Raw genomic sequence first — 22,903 nt, 5'->3', positions numbered from 1 at the left:
TCTCTTCACTATTCATGTTTCGACAGTCAATCAGCGTTGATGTCTTGATTAATCCAGCTCCGATCGACCAGGAACCAGAAACACGGAATAGCCGCTGGAAAGGTCTCTGCATGTACATTCTCTGTTTTGTGTCTGAAAACTTAACAAGGCCCCAAATTGGTATTCTATTCTATAGAACGTCGCAGTCCCGCCTCCTACCCTGGACCAGGAAATTATTCTCCGTTCATTTTCCTCATAGACATTTCTTAAAGTATTTATTTAAAGACGGTTACGCCGCGGACAAAGCCAACTCGAGTCGTGACAACTCATGACAACACAAACAATATTTTGGACCAAACAAATAATTAGAAAGAAGAAAAAAACGGCAGGTTACAACACTTTTTTTGTTGTTTTTCTTCTTTGTAATTATTTGTTTGGTCCAAAATATTGTTTGTGTTGTCATGAGTTGTCACGACTCGAGTTGGCTTTGTCCACGGCGTAACCGTCTTTAAATAAATACTTTAAGAAATGTCTATGAGGAAAATGAACAGAGAATCATTTCCTGGTCCAGGGTAGGAGGCGGGACTGCGACGCTCTATAGTGCAGACGTGACATCTTGCAGAGTGGGGAGCTCCTGCTCAGTCGTCCTGGGCATTACAGCTGCCGGGAAGGGGAAAAACACACACTCAGTGTCAGTGATCAATGTATTTAAGTCATGAAAGAGAACATATACTGTAGTTGCTCAATCTTTCTCATTTCACACATATACAACTGCTAGCTTCAAACTTTATTTGATGTTGGTACTGTTCTGTTTCCATAGTAAGTCTACAGTGATTGACAGCAAGTATAGTAATAGTATAAAGCTGCTACGACGTTTTACAGGAAAACTCCTTGTGTGGCCAAAGAGGGTATTTAACCCATTTAGACCTGAATTAAAAACATTACGATTTTTCGTACGATATTTCAAAAATAGCAGACCTACAAGCTCGTAGCGCGCCACTCGGTGGCGCGCTATGAGCTTGTAGATCTGCAATTTTTCAATAGCTAAATTACAACATAATAATTAAATTAAAACACCAAAAGGGGTTCCGCACCGAATTGGGTTAATGATAGAATTATTATATTTTTGTGTGAACTATTGCTTTTATTTTCCAAGTCCTCTGAACAAAATGCATGTCACGGGTCTCAATGGTACTTGATTTTCACACAGCTTAAACAGGAATTCCTTTTTAGTCTGCACTAATCACTGTAAATCCTCTAATGTTTAAAACCATTAAGAACACATGTTGAACATGTTTAAATTAATAAAGATTTCTCACAATGACTAAAGGTTCAAGATATCATACTGATGTTGCAGCGAGCCCACAATTACTGGTATGCACACTGACACGCACGCATGCAGAGATTTCATACATTTATAGTAGGATATTGACAATCTGATAGCTAGATGTCACCTTTTCCTGAGACAATCCTGTATTTTAGACCTTTTTGAGGTGTCCCAAATTCTTAAATGCAAGGACTGTCCTGGCTGTATTTTGGTCATGCTTGTTTGAAAATGTAGAAGAATCATCATCATCATGGCAGCCTCGTAAAACGAGGATCCGTTCTCCTCAGCCATTCACTTCTTCTCAGAAGAAAGTATGACCGAAACTCGGGAGCTGCAGACTTGACAATCAATTAGACATGGCAGATGGCAGATCTGAGTCTCTGTGTGTACGTGTGTTATTGTGTGTGTGTGTGTGTGTGTGCGCGCGCGCGCGTGCGTGCGTGTGTGCGCTCTTTATTTTCTACACACGTCACAACTACACTACAGCAAAGGCCTTGCTGGATGTGCTACATGGCTTGCGTTTAAATCAAAGTCCTTTATAGCATTGTAGTGCTGAGCCATGCAAGCTCTCTCTGCTGCTGCTCTCTCTGCCTTTGGGTGTGTATACTGTAGCCCCAAAGATAGGTCCACCCAGCTCGGTTATAAGACCGCAACCGCAGCTACAATCCCATAGCCTGCGGAGACAGCAACCATAACAACAGAGCACATACCCATTAGCCTGTGGCAAAAATGCTAATAAAAATGGGCTTCACCATTGTCCATATTCCAATGATCAATTGATCAATTGATCAATTGATTGGTCAAGCCACTGAGGACTGACTGAGTGACTGACTGATCTCATTTTATAATAGGATAATACATATCATTCACAATATCAGGGAATGATCGAAGCATCTCTTTCGAATAATAGTAAAATTATTTGTCTTTCTTTCTTTCCCATCTCTCTCCAGATGTTTGTAGTGGCTTTGTCCTTCGCCTATTTTGCAAAGGCTCTGTCGGGAAGCTACATGAAGAGCACAATAACTCAGCTGGAGCGACGGTTCGACATCCCCAGTTACCTGATAGGGGTCATTGATGGGAGCTTCGAGATAGGTGAGTAAGCCTGCCCGTCACTCCTCTTATTCTCTTCTCTCTTGTGTTAGCAACATAATGCATCATGGACTCCCCTCTTCTCTTTTAGAGTGAAGTGTGAATGGGTCACAGAGGCATTCAAGGTGTAAATAAGGGATTCATCAGGCTTCTGACAGAAGCTGTGTGTAATCTTGTTTCATGATGTGCCACATTGCCTATCAGGGACGTGCAAGCTGTGAGATGTATTTCCTCTGTGGAGAGTAGGAGGCTAGAATATAAGAGATAATTATGCATTATCCCTTCCATATTACCGCGTTGTATAAAGTCTGTCATGTGTTTTTCTTCCCTTGCATAAAACGGATCACAGCGCTAAGTATGTAGATTATGGGCCCTATCTCTCTCTGGAAGAGGTTTCACAGTCACGCAGGAACCGCACAGGTGCATATTTTTGGTTTGACATAGGCTACCAACAGCCCTACAGTCATGAGTCCGACACCCTACCCCAAACCCTAACCTAACCCTAACAGCACCCGGAAGCCACGGGTGATTTGTAATCGGCCACGGGTGATTTGTAACCGGCAACGCATTGTCGGGAGCCACGGGTGATTTGTAACCGGCCACAGGTGATTTGTAACCGGCAGCGCATGTCGGCCTCATGATTGCAGGACTGTTGGTATGTCTAACAAACGTATGCATCCCCAACCGCTCTAACATTGGACAGTACACCCAACGTTAGTTTGATACTCAGCTTTGCTTGACTTTCAATAAAACTATATTTGATAGTGATACATATCACGATTATATAGAATGTTATATTATTGTATCCATTCAGTATTTCATGCACAATAAATTAATGAAAATTGAAGACGTGAGACGTGACCAATGCCATTTTGTTATTATGGGTGTGGCAATCTGCACTCTGCGCCATGGCGCTGTGCATACAATGGCCCTGAATTAGTCATGGGTGTGTTTTGGGCGTCACCCCCATTAACCCAATTAGCGTGGTGGGTGCCATTCCCTTTAAAAGTCAGCTGTGGTGGCGTTATGCGCAAAGCTATTATGGCCTCGGGAGGAGGAATAGCCGTATAGAAGTGCTTTAGACTATAGGGAGTGCGGGGTCCCCTGCATGATGTGCACAAAGACCCTAGTTTTTGTTTGTTTGTTTTTGAGTGAGGGACATCATTTATTTGACTAAATGTTTTTAAATAGTATATTTTAAACCAAACATACTCTCTCACACACGCCAGTGTGCCAGTGATCACCCACCTTTGTGCCAATGTTGGCACTGGTGCCTAAAGTTGCCTATACCCATTTGAAAATAGCCGATTTAAAAACTCGTCGCGATGCAATGCATTGTGAACTTGTAGGTCTGCTATTTTCAAAAATAATCTTGGGGTATTCATCTGAGTGTCCTTGATCACTGGTTTAAACAACATTAGGAAACAAGCCCAAATATGCAACTAAACTTTAGAAACAAGCCCCCAAAAACACAACCACTACCACTACCAATATTTATTTATTTTTCACAGTTTTGTTTATTTAAGATTTCAGGGTATACAGTAAATCAAATAATATGACAGTATATGTGACACACCCATATGGAACATACCAAAGAGATAACATGTACATATAAATGTCGTGACCACTATATGCAAGATATTGTGGTAGCATAAAAGCAATTGTACCACTACCAATATTTACAAGCAACTTTACAGAAAAAGAAGCCCAATGTCGCTTATAATAATAACACTGCTGAGCAGGCACGCAATCGGTTCTTGTGTCAAATCAAACATTTCTTTTAGCACATACTAGTGTAAGACATGGTCTGGCCCACGTCTTAGCGGTATGCTAAGTCTTTTTAAGTCAAAGAGCATAATAGTAGATGGTACTAGATACCACACTGCGCCCTTACCGTTATTAACATATGAACACTCCCCCAATGCGTAAAATATTTCACGCATTGGGGGAGCATATGCTGGCAAGCCGTAAGCCTTATGTGTGTACGCTCAGCACGACTTGATACTTATGGCATAACACCTGAACAGTATGACGCACATATAGGGCCCTCTCACTTCTGCTGACTAGGAAAATTAGTTTATTATAACTAACTAACTTATTCATTATAGTCAATTTCAGCTGTGATCGCCAAATCATTATTTTATCGAAAATGTTTAGATATCTTGCTAAAAATATCTGATATCAAACAAGACAGACAGACAGACAGAATATATATATTTACTGAATATATGGTATACAATTCGGATTCATTAATATTCAGCAATAATAGCTTTTAATCAAGGTAACCCCACTTAAAATGATCTGTTATGTAAAAGAAGGCGGTCCATTTGACTAGAACAGTCAGTGTCTGTTCTAGGATATAAATCATACATAACTTGCTGCATGAGTGGAGATCCAAAGAGTTCAGTTCATGCAAAATAAAGAATATAATCCAAACTTCAAGGCATAATGATCAAATACCATTTCACCTCATATTTTAGTGACATTGAAGAAGGCAAGTTGGCATCTTCATGAGGGTATGTATGGTTGTGAACTTGTGTGATAATATAGGCTATGATGAAGGCCAAACATAGTACTCTTTTACTGATAACTACCGGAGGTCATCACACTCACTGGAGGAAGTGGCTAATGTAAAATAACGTCCTGGGTCTGTCAACCCTATTTCTGACCTTCCAATGGAAGCTGCTGCTCGTGGGTGGAAACAGGCTGTTTCCATAGGACCGTTGCCACAGTAACACAGAAGCAGAGCACAGAGGGACGGAGAGAGAGAGAGAGAGAGAGAGAGAGAGAGAGAGAGAGAGAGATGAGAGGACAAGAGAGGACAGGAGAGTAGAGAAGGGGAGCATAGGAAAAGTGAGAAGATGGGAGTATAATAGAGCAGAGAAAAGTAGACGAAAAGATAAGATAACAGTGTCCTGGAGATGGATGAACAGTGTGCTGGAGATGGTTGCTAATCTCTGCACAGATCATATGGTATGCAGATGAGCCTGCTAGGTCAACCGCAGCAGCTAGGCTACTGTATGTACATTGTGCATCTATATGCATGTGTACTGTATGCATCATCTTATGTAAACATCCCTCCATAAGCTGATGCCAGGTGGATCCCCACATGATCCTCTGGATAATGGACTTCCTCCTCAAAAGGGAGCAGTTTGTTAAGGTCAACAGTGCCTCCTCTTCTTCGGTTATGATTACATCTACCGGAGCCCCCCAGGGGACAGTGATTTCCCCAGATCTGTTCTGGCTCTATGCCAACAACCTGAGGGGCTCTGACAGTGCGAGCATGGCCGTGAAGTTTGCAGACGATACTGCTCTGGTCGACACCTCAAAGAAGCTCCACCAGTGGTGTGAGGAGCACTACCTTCAGCTGAATGTGAAGAAGACCATGGACCTCGACCCCATTCCGCAGCTGACATTGGGTGGGGAGGTGGTGGAGAGGTTCGGCAGCTACAAATATCTTGGGACCACGATTGAAAGTGGGTTGACCTTTAATGACAACACACAGGCCATCTTCACAAAGTGCCAGCAGCCGACCTACCTCCTACGGAGGCTGAGATATATACCTTACCTTGTCCAATTGGACTTGCTTGCTAGTGCTCCCCGCACACGCACACACAGACAGATTAACTCGACTGAGTGGTGATAATTTAGTTTCCATGGGCAATTGGACATGCACGCGTGCGTGCGTGCGTGCGTGCGTGCGTGCGTGCGTGCGTGCGTGCGTGCGTGCGTGCACACACATTCACTATCAAGGACCACACCACCAATGAAAACATTTAACAGGTTTATTGATTACAGGAATAAGGACATGATCATGAACACCACAACAAGGTGATGGCCCGCGACGGGCCCGCGACGGGCCATCGACGGCGTCAGGGATTTGAGCCGAGGTGGGGAAGCTTCGGGGATCCGGCATGCTCCCGGGCACGTCGGACCCCCGTCAGGAACCTGTAGGGGGAGGGTGAGAGAGGGGGAGTAGGATGAGAAAGGGGTGGGGGGGAGGGGTGACGAGAATGAAGGTTAGATGGGCTATTAATATAGGGGTGGAGGTGGCCTGATTGGAGGTGGCTTGATAGGAGGTGGAGGTAGCTGCGTTGGAGGTGTGGTCGTGCTCCTGAACTTCAGCTATGAGCTCCATTTATGAGTGTTTCACAGTGTGGAGTATTGTCCTGAATGTATACATTGACCTGAGCAAAACAAATTTCCCTTGTGGATAATAAAGACATCTATTAAATCGAATCGAATCTAAGGCCCAAAATACATCGCACAGTGTGCAGCCATGAACCACTTTTGTCTATCATCTCACTCCTTATTAATTCGGGTTTGAGTATTGCCCTTTTTATATTTTACATGATGCATACATATATACTGCATACGTATGTGCTGTATACGTATGTGCTGTATACGTATGTGCTGTATACGTATGTACTGCATACGTATGTGCTGTATACGTATGTACTGTATACGTATGTGCTGTATACGTATGTACTGTATACGTATGTACTGAATACGTATGTACTGTATACGTATGTACTGTATACGTATGTACTGCATACGTATGTACTGTATACGTATGTACTGAATACATATGTACTGTATACGTATGTACTGCATACGTATGTACTGTATACGTATGTACTGTATACGTATGTACTGTATACGTATGTACTGCATACGTATGTACTGTATATGTATGTACTGCATACGTATGTACTGTATACGTATGTACTGTATACGTATGTACTGTATACGTATGTACTGTATACGTATGTACTGTATACGTATGTACTGAATACATATGTACTGTATACGTATGTACTGAATACATATGTACTGTATACGTATGTACTGAATACATATGTACTGTATACGTATGTACTGAATACATATGTACTGTATACGTATGTACTGAATACATATGTACTGTATACGTATGTACTGTATACGTATGTACTGAATACATATGTACTGTATATGTATGTACTGAATACATATGTACTGTATACGTATGTACTGAATACATATGTACTGTATACGTATGTACTGTATACGTATATGTACTGTATACGTATGTACTGTATACGTATATGTACTGTATATGTATGTACTGAATACATATGTACTGTATACGTATGTACTGTATATGTATGTACTGAATACATATGTACTGTATACGTATGTACTGTATACGTATGTACTGAATACGTATGTACTGCATACATATGTACTGTATACGTATGTACTGTATATGTATGTACTGTATATGTATGTACTGAATACATATGTACTGTATACGTATGTACTGTATATGTATGTACTGTATATGTATGTACTGAATACATATGTACTGAATACGTATGTACTGTATACGTATGTACTGTATATGTATGTACTGTATATGTATGTACTGAATACATATGTACTGAATACGTATGTACTGTATACGTATGTACTGAATACGTATGTACTGTATACGTATGTACTGTATATGTATGTACTGAATACATATGTACTGTATACGTATGTACTGTATACGTATGTACTGTATATGTATGTACTGAATACATATGTACTGTATACGTATGTACTGTATATGTATGTACTGAATACGTATGTACTGAATATGTATGTGCTGCATATAGTACGTATGTAGCCTACTGCATGTACAACATGTTGTCCTCACAACCAACAAATCACACAAAGAAAAATATCAGTCACACACAAGCACTGAGTTCTCGCTGTCTCTCTTTCGACCCACCTTTCTCTACCTAATGAGAATGGAAAGAGGGTTCTAGTAGGACATCATAACACTCATCTCTCAAATAGAACAGGGTCAGGCAACATGGCTTATTGTGTCTTTCTAGACACTATTCCTCTTCCACAGTCCTGGATCAAAGTAAAATGAACAGTGGTCTGAACTGAAATGACACTCGTGCTGCTCCATTGTGCTCCAATGTTCATAAGCAACAAAGTGTTTTAAAGCACATGCATGTGTTGCTCTAAATTATGGAACCAACCCCTGTCATATTATAAATTGCACAAAAAAAAAATATATATATATAAACCAAATATAAAATCAAGTGAGTGCTGCTCTATTTTGACTGCATATCACACCATATATCATCTATAATATGAGAGCAGCATTTTTATGTAACCAGGTGCAATTGTGTTTAATGATGACATTGTACATTCTTTGCTGCCTTTTGAGTACTACAAACACAGAGCTTTTTATAAACAATTAGCATTATTGTCTCCACCAGGCCGAAGGATGGATGTTTTGCACTCCATCCGTTGTTGTTTTGTATTCCATCCTTGTTGGCTAACATTGGCTTTCAAAGTTTGCAGGATTGGCCCGTTTTGAACAAAAAGCCTCAAATCATGAACGCAGCGTGCAATTTACGTGAAATCTTTCACAGACTTTCCTACTAGGCTGAGGAATATATCCCAAACTTTTCACATTGGCCTGTTATAGCGGCACCAACAGGTGGATTTTTGCAAACCCCATTTTGAAACAAAATGCCTCAAATCATCCAATTGCCATCCAAGGCGTAAGAAGAAATTGCACCCTTTTTACATTGGCCTATTATAGCGCCACCAGGAGGCCACAACCTAACCTGCCCTGGTGGAGACCTGTGCCCCGAGGGGCACTTTATCTAGTTTATATTTGTATTTAGCTTGAATGAATGCAGATGTACTAAACATTTACAGTTTTATTTGTATTTAACATTAGCTATTTAGTTTAGTGTATATTATATAGGGTACTAGTGTTGTAATACATTTTACAAATAACATGTTTACTATGGTGACTAAAACAGTTACTATTATTTAGCCTATGCTAAGCACTAAAATATAAGTCCCCCAACCTAAAGATAAACCACTATTCAAGGATGTTGGCGTGAGTGACCTTTGGATCAACGTGCAAGCTCAATTAAAAAACATGAGAGCTCCTGCAATGATCCAACTCACAATGTTCCCCTCCACATATATGAGTCATTGTTTTCAACAATGAACTCTATCAATGAACATCTTGACCAGTGCCTCAGGATTGCCACAACAGAATACAGATCAGAAGGATCGCCTCATATCATGGCTGTCACTTCTCTCTATGTATACTGTATGTGTTCATTTGTAAATCTTATTGTGGTATAGTTACAATGATACTAATCGTTTAAGTTGCCTTCTTTCATCTCCACTTTCTGTCAGTGGAGAATGCAAAAACGCTAATCCACGCTTTTGTCTCCTAGCGGCTCGACTACGGTAATTTTTTCTGGCCTTCCGAAGAAAAACACTGGCAGCCAGAGTTTTAACAAAAACCAAGATGAGAGAGTTTTTCATCTTTACACTGGCTCCCGGTAACTTGTTTTTAAGTAGTGCAGATCTGTGGCTAGCTTTCCGGGTTTGTGTAAACACAAATGGCATTTGTGATGGCTAGTATCATATCATATGATTGGCTGAGCACGGATTGTGATGTATGATGATAAGAGCGCCCCTCACTTCACACAAGTGTGATTTTTATCAAACATTTGCTCTTTCTCCTTCCTCTCTTCCAGGTAACCTGTTGGTAATAGCGTTTGTCAGCTATTTTGGGGCCAAGCTCCATCGGCCAAAGATCATTGCCATGGGCTGTGTGCTGATGTCAATCGGCACTTTTATTATTGCCCTACCTCACTTCATTGTTGGATGGTGAGTAGCAGGCCCTTTCTCTACTATACAGTGTTGTTTAACTTAATCCTTGACCGCATTTCACAAATTAAGGAAAAAGCCTCATTTTCAAACGGACGCCTATACATTTTTGGAGTCATGAAATGTTTAGATCACATGATGAAGGATACCATAAGGAAAATTACTCACCACATAAAAGGACAATGGAAACCATATTTGATTCATAACATCTGTATAAGGACTTTCTAAGATATACTGTATGGCCCCAAAAACTTATTCCATCTGTACAATATATCAGAGTCCATTATTGATGTTGGAGTTTAGCCACCAAAATATGAATTGTAAATCTAACATTGTTCAGTATTGTATGCAGTTACGGGTTCTACCAGTTGATTCTCCACAACTTTCCATGTACTCAAGCTGTACAGAAATGAATCATCAAAAAGACAAAGGTCATATCCAGAAAGCATGGACATGATGTATAGCTAAGCTGACTTAACATCTGGATAACATGAACACAACATATGTTTGATGTTGCACTGCATTTCTGAAGTTCAACAACTTATTTTCTCTTACATTATGTGCTTTTCTCACCTGAAACATTCAGGGCTCTAACATATGCCATGCCTTACCCCCAAGCATTAAACATTATCCACATTAGGAGCTTCCACTATGCATAAATGTTATCTTGTGGTCACACAACCACTATACATTTTTCCGACTCCTATATTTGCAGGTGGAGGTGTTGATCCGCTTTCCCTATATTTGCTATCTTATGCACACAGGTTTAGGACAATGGAAAGCGCCTCTTCAAACCACCCGTAATGCGAATCCATTTTATAAAAGAATGCACTCCTGATTTGAAGCTGCCTCAACGCATTACATTCACAGCTCAGAGGTGTCGTTCTGTCTTAATTTTCCACACATCTCTGTGATTGTAATTTTCCTAATCAGCATTGTGTCAATTCCTTGTGCCCATAGAGTCCTGACATCACTCACTCATCCCCTCGATTCCCCTGGTTCACGGAAGTAATTTCTCCATAGAGAATAACATGGGGTCATCTTAATATCGTCTACTATAAGCATTGTGGTCCAAAAATAAACAAGTTGTCTCTGCGTTATTGTCAGGGAGGTGTCTCTGTATCGTTTATGACAGTCAGTCACTCATATATGATACAGTCTGTTTCTAGCGAAAATGTAACTAATTCAGTAGCAGTAACAATAGCGTTTTCTCTCAGTCAGTTGATTCTTCATATCCATATGAGTGAAGCGGCCCAGATGATTTGTTTATTTTTCAAACACAGTTCTTATATGAGGCAATCCCCCTATGGGGGTTACAATGCAAATAAAAGTACATGAACCTGTGGATTTGTGCCCTCTATACCGATATTGACGTCAGACTTCGGTGCTCTATTGTGTTTAATTGTCTAGTCAAAGAAGAATATATTTGATTTGTGCCAAGGTGCATTGTGCGCGATTCGCTCATTCAGTTTCATCACCCCATAATACGCAGCAAATATTTAATAGATTACAATAATCTAAAATTCCCCATAATCAGTAACACATAGATGATACTTTTTATTTTTTATTGAGGCAATTAAAGGCTAGATGGGTGTCATTTCCAATGTTATTTCGCCTCAGTTCAGTGCAAGTCTGTTTAATTAATCCGATTTCCCGAACTTTCGCTTTCGCTTTATACCGTTTCATAGAGAGGCAATACACTCGCGATCTATATACCAAATGAATGATCGAACTTCATAAATTACACAACACATTGAATTTTTTTAAATGCTCCAAATTTGAGCGAGTTGTGAGTCAATGAAAATGACGAGTGTTCTAGGCTGTTGTTGAGTGTTTCGCAGTGGAAAAGAAGAAAAAAGACGGCAGCTAACCTCATCAGCTAGCCTTATCCATAATGGATAATGGATCTCACATGCCATAAAGGCAATGGCATGTGTCACAGTGATTGGTTTAATTATTGTAACACCCAAACCACACCTATGCATAATGTAACGGGTAGCGGAGGTGTTTTAAGGATTTAGGCTGTGGCACAGGATAGCCAATTTAACGGGGGAACGCCTCTTACACAATGCTAAATCCCCAAATTACGAATAAAGTGCCCCTGACGATTATTATCCTACGGTGAAATGAATTGTAAACAAATAAAAACGTCCTGTAATATAAATCAAACTTTGTTAGCAGGGAGCCGTTACCAGCCTCACACACATGTCATGCAAGGCATGTCCAACTGTTTATTCACAGTCCCTTTAACCTTTGCTGACAGATTTTGTATAGCTCACTGAATTTAACGCCTCTAAAGGAATTTGAGTCAACTAGTTCAGTTTGGTCAGATGGAAATGTGCAGAACCAGAGGCGATGTTGTGAATTATGCACAGGAAAACACTTACACAACACATACCAAGACAATTTGTTTTAATGTGTAAGAGCATTCCCTTCAGAGATTATGGTTAAGTCAGCTTAATTATAATATAATGTAGTGACTCATTGCATTTCAATTTACAGTGTATCACACTTTTCCATTTACCAACTTCTTTTTAGTTTTTATAATTTGCTCTTTATTGAAGGGTTCTGGCGGTCTAAAACAATAACAGGCGTAATCATCAATCTTTCAGGGAAATCTTTCTGGCCGGAAAGCTGGTTCCATAAAAGCACCTGCAGAAACAAAACATCGTCTTGGCTATTGCAATTTGAGATGAAACCCCTCTTTGCAGATGTTATTGTAATATATAAAGTCCTGCCTATTATTGTAGGCCTATATAAGCATTCGTTCAGTACAAAAAACATAACTATAAAAGATCATGGTTCAGCAAACACCTGGATTGCCATTTGTGTTTTTATATGCAGCTATGAGTTTGAAACATCAGTTCGCTCAACAGACAACTCAACCAATAAACTCTCTCCATGTCCCATGGGCACACTGGTTGCTGTGGCCCAAGGCGACGGACTACCTGAGGTGCCAGCCTTAGGTACAGTATATGCACGCACGCACGCACGCACGCACGCACGCACGCACGCACGCACGCACGCACACACCAAATTACAGAAAGCTCATCCCTCTCCTCTCCTCGTCTCTACTCTACTCTACTATACTCTCATCTGATCCAGGTTGTGAAGGAGAGTCCAACCTGTCCATGTGGATCTATGTGCTTTTGGGAAATGTCCTGCGTGGGATCGGAGAAACTCCTGTTCAGCCTCTTGGGATTTCTTATATAGATGATTTTGCTGCTGAGGAGAATGCTGCATTATATGTTGGTGAGGGGAACAAAAGTAAAAAAATGATTAGAAACAGCTTATAACATTTCTGGAGAACTCTCTACTCTCCTGCAAAAGCATCTGAAAAGGTGCCCTTAAGCAAGGCATTGGATCCCAAAAGTTAGTTAACAGTTGAGGGTCATGTTTTTGCTGTTGAGTATTAGTGTCATATTTTATGTGTGTCCTGAGAACACATCAAGAGGTTATAATTGAAGGTTATAATTCCCATATCATTAATATAGTGTAGTGTCCATTTGTGCATGGGACAGCTTTTAGAAATACATTTGTAGTATGCTCTTTATTACCACCCATTTCAAGGTGTGTGTGTGTGTGTGTGTGTGTGTGTGTGTGTGTGTGTGTGTGTGTGTGTGTGTGTGTGTGTGTGTGTGTGTGTGTGTGTGTGTGTGTGTGTGTGTGTGCGTAACGTGTGTGTACTGTATGTGTGTTTGCCTGTGCATGTGCGCGCACGTACACATGCTTGTCTATGTTTGTTGCTGTGGATGCCTTTATCATATCACAGGCTGCGTGCAGACGATTTCGGTCGTTGGCCCTGTTTTCGGCTATCTATTGGGTTCCCTCTGTGCCAAAATCTACGTGGACATTGGATTTGTCAACATGGGTGAGTGAACATACTATGTACATGTCTGTGCATTCTGACCTCACAACAAGAACGATATGAGAAACGTCTCAGCCAGTCTAGATTCTGTCTTTGTCACACTGTGGGAGCATTAACCCATTTTGGACTGAGGCCGAATGTTGCTATATACTGTAGATGGCAACAAGAACCCCAAAAGCGGTTCTCGTCCTGAACGGGTTAATCTTAATGTCCAACTCAGGGTTGTGCAGTCTCTGGTCCCACTAGGAAGAGAGCCTCCTCTGAAGGTCTGTACAAGGGGACAGGTGTTTGTATGTGCTCGGCAGTCTGCTTTAGCTCCCAGCACTCACATGCAGCGCTGTCTGCCAGGCTCCACTCCTTCATGGGCAATTTGAAGCAGCTGACCCCTGCAGTATGTAGACGGTTCAGCAGGGTCCATTGCCGTTCTCCTTCAAGGTTTGCTGTGACCTCATCCAATCCATCTCAGATATCAAAGACTACTGTAGAATCTACAGCCTTAGTGTGGAAATCCCATGCCAGCTGATGACACGACCTTAAGGGGCATCATGTAGAGTGTGAAGAGGGTTGCGCCGAGGGTTGCACCCGACGCCACTGGTGACAGGCTGTGTCCAGGAATTAGCACCTCCCAGGGAGACACGCTCGGTTCTGTCTATGTGAGGTAGGAGGTGAAGCAGTGCATAAAATCGTGCTAGATAAATGAGTAAAGTTCAAAAGTACAGAAGATTATCCGCACACCAAACCATCATAAATGCTCCCACTACATCCGAAACGGCCTTGAAGGAGAAGATCTATCACACGGCAAATGGACCCTGCTGAACCAGCTACGTACTACAGGGGTCACCTGCTTCAAATTGCCCATGAAGGAGTGGAGGCTGGCAGACAGCGTAGGACCTGTTCCATAACCGGGAGGGGCTTGCCCAGGTGAGCACATCAGTAGTGTCCACAATAAACTACAACTCAGTGAACAAACATGGCAACAGCAGCAATAACGATACGCACAGACATTTCGATGTGTGTTTGTTTATTGTGCATAGCAATGTTTTAATACATTTCTCTTGCACCCAGTCTGAAAATCACCAGCGGATTCTGTTAAGCCAAAGCTGCTCTTTCATTCAAATGAGAGTTTCATACTTCATTCAGAGTGTAGCAAGATTGGAGAGCTGGCTACGTGACACTGCCCTGACAGCTATTGTCATATACCTTTCAGAATGATCCCAAATTGTGAAATACAGTGACATTATAATGATTATATATCAATCAGTTAGCTTGGATATACTTTATCCTACATGGTGTTCATTTAAGTCTGAGTCAAAATGGACCTACATGCAGTGATCCGTTTTAACAAACAAGTATTTTGGTTTTTTTACTGAGTATTGTAGCCTACTGTGTACTAACCTTTTTTTCTTCTTTTTTTGTTTGTTGCCAGAAACCATTACCATTACCTCAGCAGATGCACGTTGGGTAGGGGCTTGGTGGCTGGGCTACCTCATAGCTGGCGTCATCACTCTACTCTCTGCCATCCCATTCTGGTTCCTACCCCGCTCTCTACCTCTACCAGGACATCGTGGCCCAACACAATGCACACCAGAGCAAACAAGCTTTATCAAGGACTCCTCTCTCCTGGATCAGAAGTATCCGGCAGATGAGCCTACGAGCTTCATGGAAATGGTCAGAGGTATGGAGGAGTGGGGAGGTGTTAAAATAAAATACATGTTCCTTGGAGAAGCTATATGTGCCTACAATAACCCTCTCAACGAAATCCATGTCATTCCTTTGCTCCTGGACACTTCCATTTTGTACACATAAATGAAATCTTTAGCAAAGATGAAAATAATAATAATAATAATAATAATAATAATAATAATAATAATAATAATAATAATAATAATAATAATAATAATAATAATAATAAAAACAAAAGATCAAAGATTCAAGATAATTTATTGCATTATGAAAGTAGGCCTACTGTATAAGAGTTTGATTATGTAGTCTAATTAATGCTTTCAGACACGTGTACAGTACTGTACAGTAATAATTACACAACTTTGTTGTGATTTCTTGGTGATGTGAACTCAGTGCATCATACTGCTAGTGTATACTACTATGTACTAAACTAGACATAACAGCATAAAATTCTGCAGTATACTGCACTCTTTAAAAACATACTGCATATATACTGCTTATCTATATAAGCTGGATTTTAGTCATCATGTAGCCATGGAAGAGTATTTAGGAATATGCCATTTGTTTCCCCCCACAGACTTCATTCCAACCCTGCGGACTCTGTTGGGAAACCCTGTGTACTTGATCTATCTGTGTGTGACCATCACCCAGCTGAACTCCCTCATTGGAATGGTCACCTACAAGCCCAAGTACATTGAACAGCACTTCGGACAATCTGCCTCGAAAGCCAACTTCCTGATGGGTATTTTACACGTGCTATACATGTTATACTGTACTACATATTGTACATACTGTAATTGACACACTCTGGCAGTGGCATTATGTCCATTAAAATGACACTACGTATGGACTTTATATTATGGACTTTAAGCCCACTCTTCTACAAATATGCCTATGTTGACCGGAAAGACAGCATATTAAAGGGAATGCAATATGTCCACTACTAATGACTTCGAATTTCATATCAAGGTATCGAAGAAGAATAACCGTTGCCTTTGTACAGGGCATGTGGGACATTCACTCTTTTATCTTCCTTCTGCTCTTGGGTATCAAAGGGATAGTATCTGGAGGTTTACTTGCATATGGTGTTGGCCAGAGTTTGTATAGGGAAGGCTGTCAGAAAGAGATCCAGGATGAGATCACTCACCAGTTTGGTAGGACAGGAAGTCTCTGCATGATTAATATTTCTTTAAACATTAAACATTTAATTCATGTTAAGAGCAGAGACATTTGGGAAATATGGAATTAGTCACACTGTATAATAAGTGGATTGTATGGTTATACATCGTGATGGTTGCTTTTGGAAACAGAAATCTAGTGTGGTATGATTACCTTCTGTTAGCCAAAATATCTATAAATCTTTCCAAATAATTAGCAAATTACTAAAATTAGATCAAAAGCATCTCAGCATAATTTATTTATGCTGAGATATTATTTCATAATTCAATTTCACAAAGCACTAACAAAGAAAGTCCATCTTCAAAGTTCATACTTTATTTTTTACTATTTCACCAATTTCTTACCATTTGAGGATGAAAATAAATGTCTTCAGCAATTCAACAGGTCGAACAGCATACTTTCAACATGCTGGTAAGTCGAGGACGATGTTCGATCAAAGTGATATCCTGTTTTGTTCTTTCTGTTCATCTCAGGTGTGATCAATATCCTGTATTGTTCTTTCTGTTCATCTCAGGTGTGATCAATATCCCAGCTGTAGCACTAGGGGTGTTTTCTGGTGGTCTGTTAATGAAGAGGCTGAAGCTGAGCATCATGGGAGCAGCCAGGTTTGCCTTTGGCACTTCCCTGATTGGTTACTTCCTGTCTCTGTTCTTCTTTGCAATGAGCTGCGAGAATGCCAAGGTAGCCGGTGTGACGATGTCATATAGGTGAGACACACAGCCGCAAGGTGAAAATATACTTTTTAGAATAATAGTAATTACACAATGAATTGGTCATTTAAAACTTGGCTCAAGTGAACCTTGACTTGACTGAGCATAGTCATAAAAGACGACCAATACAGGGATGCAAAATGATTTTGTTCCCCAAATAATTATTGACTAATCAATGACTAATCATTGCATTTACAGTATTTGTGGAAATAACCTCCACGATTCCCATACTCTCCTCTCTCTCTGTTTCTACTAGGATAATTAACATTTCATATGATGATCACTCAGTATTTGCTGCTTGCAACTCAGACTGTGTATGTTCCGGGAGTGACTGGGATCCAGTGTGTGGAAAGAATGGGATTACATATGTCTCTCCTTGTCTTGCTGGCTGCACAAGTTCATCAGGTTCTGGGAAAAACACAGTAAGTTGACACAGTGCCTTGTTTATTCTTTAATAGCATTAATATATAGCCATCCTAGGGCAATTGTGAACACTGAAGTTCACCTAATTCAGTAGGGAGTTGGATCAGATTTGAGCAAGTCAAAGTCTATAGACGAATCCACTTAGGGTTGCCCATAGTGGTGTAGGAGAAGGAGAAGTAGTCTGCACACTGTTTTTGTAGCTCCCACAGGAAATGTATTGTGGGAGCCACGAAAACAGTGTGCGGACTCTTTCTCCTGTACGTATCTTTTTGTTCAGCACCTGAACGTTTTTTAGAGAATGTGCGTACTTTTCTTTGGATTCCATAGCTGTGGTGTACCATTTAGTGCAGCTTTACACCACAGCACTGATTAGCTACAGCTGGCCTACAGCGCACTGCTCCATGGATGTCTATTTGCTGAGCACATTAATGCTCCCTTGAAGATTAACCTTACCTATTTGAATGACCACATGACCCATCCATACAAAATATAATTTTCACGCATATCTCATAATCTAATTGGCAGATGAACCCTACTAATCGTATGTCTTCAAACCTGATTATTCCCCTTTTATACATTTAGAAGCTATACAAAAAGATATGGGATGTCAACTCCATTCTTGACCTTCAGTAGTTGAAAAATGGAATGCAATTCTAGCATATTCATCCAGGATTCTTCTCTGATTTTTGTCATGATTAACTGTTAATTTCATGCCATGATTCTTTTCTAAATTCATGTTGTTTATTCTGGTTATGTAAAGGCCATCTGAGTCATTGTCATGTGATCTTCCAACTAAACTTTTTGTCATTGTCTTGCCAAAAATATAAAAAAATTAAAATAAATAAATCTTCCCGTATTTTTATCCAGCAGTTAATTTAAGTATTTAGACAGTCATTGCATGGTATATTTTTTTCTTTTCTATTTAACAGACGTATTGAAATAAATAACCAGTCAAAATAATATCTAAACGTATGTGTATACCGATATGTGTGTCATACATTTGTGTGTGTCTGCAAGCTGTGCCCATACATGTTTGTGTTTGCTATTGTGTGTTCTCTGCAGGTCTTCTATAACTGCAGCTGTGTGGGTTTGGCTGGTAACCTTACAGCCAGTGTGGGCCAGTGTCCTCACAGGGATGACTGTGATAGGATGTTCCCCTACTTCCTTGCTCTGTCCGTCATCACATCCTTCATCATCTCACTCGGAGGGACACCGGGCTACATGTTCCTCATCAGGTCAGTCAAAAAAGGCCCACATTAAATCTGTCCTACACTATGTCTGTTACAAACTTAAAGCCCAGGTTTGCATTAGGCTTACTGTAATGCTGAGTTCACACCAGCAACTGTCTGTAGTGTGAACTTCCATAAAAAGCTATAAATTGGGCATGTCTGCGGTTATGAGTGACCAGGGCTGCCAACAATGGACTGAGAATCCAGGAGTTGATGTAATGTCCTGTGTTCTGGGGATTTGGGGAATTTGTGTGTGCGTGCGTGCGTGCGTGCGTGCGTGCGTGCGTGCGTGCGTGCGTGCGTGCGTGCGCGCGTGCGTGCGTGCGTGCGTGCGTGCGTGTGTGTGAGAGAGCGCGAGAGAGAGAGAGAGAGGGAGAGACTTTCTCTGTAGGGTGGCCTGTAGCAGAGGCCTGAGTTAGCTGAAAGCTTAGTGGATTAAGATGCATTGTCCTCTCTCTCTTTCTCTCTCTCTCTCTCTCTCTCTCTCTCTCTCTCTCTCTCTCTCTCTCAGGATTCTTTGTATCTAATTCAAAATGTTTTTTAAAGCATGTTGTGAATGTTGATTATAATGTATGCTTAATATTTCCAGTCTTATTTGCTACATAAGAAAAGTACACATCCACATCAATTCTTGTGATGCTCCACAATGGAGTTTGAGTAAAGTGTTACTGAACAATATATTGTAATTGTGTAATAAAAATAAACATTGGTCAATTCAGGCGATCTTATACAATTTCGAGCCAGTGTGTACTTTCTAAAGCATTAGGAAAGATAGGAGATGCAGATCTGTAAACACATCTTGTGTGGCTTACTATCTATGAACACATGTACTGTATGTACTATGTAGGTACACATGCATACACACGTGGACACACGTACATTCCAGACCATATCAGCAGACCATTTGGAATGCGTTGACCTCACTGCAGCTAAATTAGGTGGCTGCGTCTGTATTTTAGAATCATTTGAACTCTGTTTCACCTCGTCTTGCTTCTTGTTGTGGTGGAATTAAGAACATTTGTATGCGTTAGATTTATTTTAGACTGATGTTATAATGTTTGATGAGACTAAATTAATAGTAATAAAATGCAAAGAAAGACAATAAGGCAGAATACATTAAAATAGCACAAACAAAAGCAATAAAAAAACATTCACAGACAATGGTGTACTGTACAGTATAATTTGCCTCTAAATTTCTAGCAAGAAGAATAGTAGTTAATCCAGTATAATAGTAATTTTCACACGTTTGTATTTGTCTCCTCCAGGTGCATCAAACCACAGTTGAAATCTTTGGCATTGGGTTTTCATGCTCTGGCCACACGTACCCTTGGTAAGTCTCGATCCCTCTGATGTCTAACAACTTTCAACCCGGCATCCCTAGAGTATTTTGGGGGTATATACACCTATGTATGTGTGTGTGTGTGTGTGTGTGTGTGTGTGTGTGTGTGTGTGTGTGTGTGTGTGCGTGTGCGTGTGCGTGTGCGTGTGCGCGTGCGTGCATATATATATATATAGGGGCCAGTTGAATTAATTGTGGATGTAGTGGCAGGACAAGTGATGGACAAGTGATGGACAAGGATGGGTGTGTGTTTGTGATCTCACAGCAGGGATCCCAGCACCCATTTACTTTGGAGCAATCATAGATACTACGTGTCTGAAATGGGGCCAGAAGCGCTGTGGTGGTTTAGGAGCCTGTAGGATCTACAACACCACTGCATACAGGTACTACCCACATAAGTATTGGATGTGTCTGTTCATATATGGGCATATGGTACACTGAAATCACGGATCTTTTATTTTGGCATAAAAGGGACCAGGACAAACAGATACAGATATCTCCATATGGGCATAACAAGGGCTAGGGAAAGAGTATTTATTTGCTGTAAATAAATACATTTCTGGTGCGTAGCGTCATTTTGGCGCCATATACAAAATAACCTGTTTAATTGAAAGAGCTAAGGTCTTTTCAGACAGGGAGTGACTGACACGCCTACTAATTCATTTTCAACGAGAGGCGTGCGTTTATTTTGGACGCACAGAGAAGTTGAGGGGCGATTACGCAAGCCAGCGTCACCCGCTATCTATTATGCCGACACCGGTATTTGCACCTAGAGGTGTGCACAAGTGAGACTTCAAGGCAGCAACGCACTCTTCCATGGGCTATGAGCACAGACCGTAAGGCTATGAAGCAATATAGCACTGGGCATAACAGGCAACGGATAAGGGATCTCTTAAAGGCAATGGCATGTGGCACGGTGATTGGTTTCATTATTGTAACGCCCAAACAACATCTATGCATAATGTAGCAGATGGTGCATCTGTGTTTTAGGGATTTAGACAGGTGACCAAAATAGCCACTTTAGTGCGGGAATTCCCCTTCCCCACTGCTAAATCCCCAAATAGTGTATTTAGAAAATAGAGCCCATACACTTCAAAGGTTTAGCAGCAGTCATTCTCTAGTAAAGAAGACTAACAATAAGCGCCTTTGCATTTTCATAACTGGGGCCAATATTCATTCAAACAAAAACATATGTCGCTTCTATACAACTCATCAAGTGCACTTCCAAGTGCAACCTGGAGGTGTGCATACTTACAGTAAGCCGCAAAATGCCAAAGTTCAATGTCAGTTTACATCATCAACCAGGAAACGTAATACAAGGAAATTAAATGGTGGACACAAGGTTTCAGATTAAATCAATCTCATTCTTCATCTTCAGCAATAAATAGTCCATTATGACAATGCTTATCAATAACTGACCTCTTTGACCTTGACATTTGACCATCAAATTGCACCATTTGTCATACTGAGTTATAGATCTAATAAATGGTGTTTTATGACCTTGTATTGTGACTTGATAATGATACAGACACAATGTATTCAGTCATTGTGGACAGAGTGACATTCATATCGTTGATTCATTGCTGTTGGGTGGAAACATTGTATGTTCAAATCCGTGAGACTCCATCTCCATGCAAATATATTTTTCACATTTCTCTTAGTTATGTCAACATAGTTCAATGAACAGTTTCTTCCTGGGTGTAGGGCAGGCTCGCTGTCACGCAAGATCTCTCTCTCACTATAACCATGCTCCCTTGACCCAGTTAATTAACAAGACACACTCTCTCTCTCACTATATTCATTAGCCATTCATCAAATCCTGCACTGCAACCTACACACCCTCATACTGCACATAAACACACATAACATGCTTACAGGCTGAAATCAAGTTTTTTATGGAAACCAGAAAAACATGGGGGGTGGGGGGGTGAAATTACCCTAACTTTCAAATTATGGAAAGGCCTTTCGATAAGGTAAAGTATTTGTAAACAGTCACTTAACCCATTATACCGGGAAAGCATCTGTATCATGTAATTTTAGATTTTAGCCATAGCATTAGCAACATACGTTTTGTCAAATCGGCCTCAGGTCTAAAGGGGTTAAATAAAACATCTTTCCAGCTAAATTCTATTTGAATGAATGTCATTGTCTTTGTTTTTCAGGATAGCGTACCTAGGCTTGACTCTGAGCCTGCGGACCGTTTCATTTTTTCTTTGCATTCCGGGCTTCATTCTCCTCAGGAATCAACTGAGGAGAGAGGAGAGTAATGCTGTTCATGGAGCTCTGGCCAATGGTGGAACAGAGCTGGAAGCACTAAGGACAGACGAGAACACAGTTTCCACGTCTGACCAACAATGTACATCAGACAGTGTTGAGAGAGAGACACGACTGTGA

General features: G+C 40.7%; 1 protein-coding gene across 1 annotated transcript; it reads left to right on the top strand.

Annotated features, from left to right (window-relative positions):
* Positions 1-2,187: 2,187 nt before the first annotated feature.
* slco1c1 (solute carrier organic anion transporter family, member 1C1) lies at positions 2,188-22,903 on the top strand (the record flags this gene model as incomplete). Its single annotated transcript, XM_079513718.1, has 13 exons — positions 2,188-2,398; positions 9,946-10,078; positions 12,923-13,053; positions 13,184-13,330; positions 13,851-13,949; positions 15,373-15,621; positions 16,207-16,371; positions 17,323-17,515; positions 17,775-17,940; positions 19,004-19,176; positions 20,436-20,500; positions 20,775-20,892; positions 22,672-22,903. The coding sequence occupies 13 exons, from the start codon at positions 2,188-2,190 to the stop codon at positions 22,901-22,903; spliced, it is 2,082 nt and encodes a 693-aa protein (XP_079369844.1).

Source organism: Electrona antarctica (genome assembly GCF_951216825.1).
Source record: "Electrona antarctica genome assembly, chromosome: 11".
In the NCBI taxonomy this organism is placed as follows: domain Eukaryota; kingdom Metazoa; phylum Chordata; class Actinopteri; order Myctophiformes; family Myctophidae; genus Electrona; species Electrona antarctica.
Note: the sequence above shows the minus strand (reverse complement) of the source record. Positions and strands in the feature narration are given on the sequence as shown.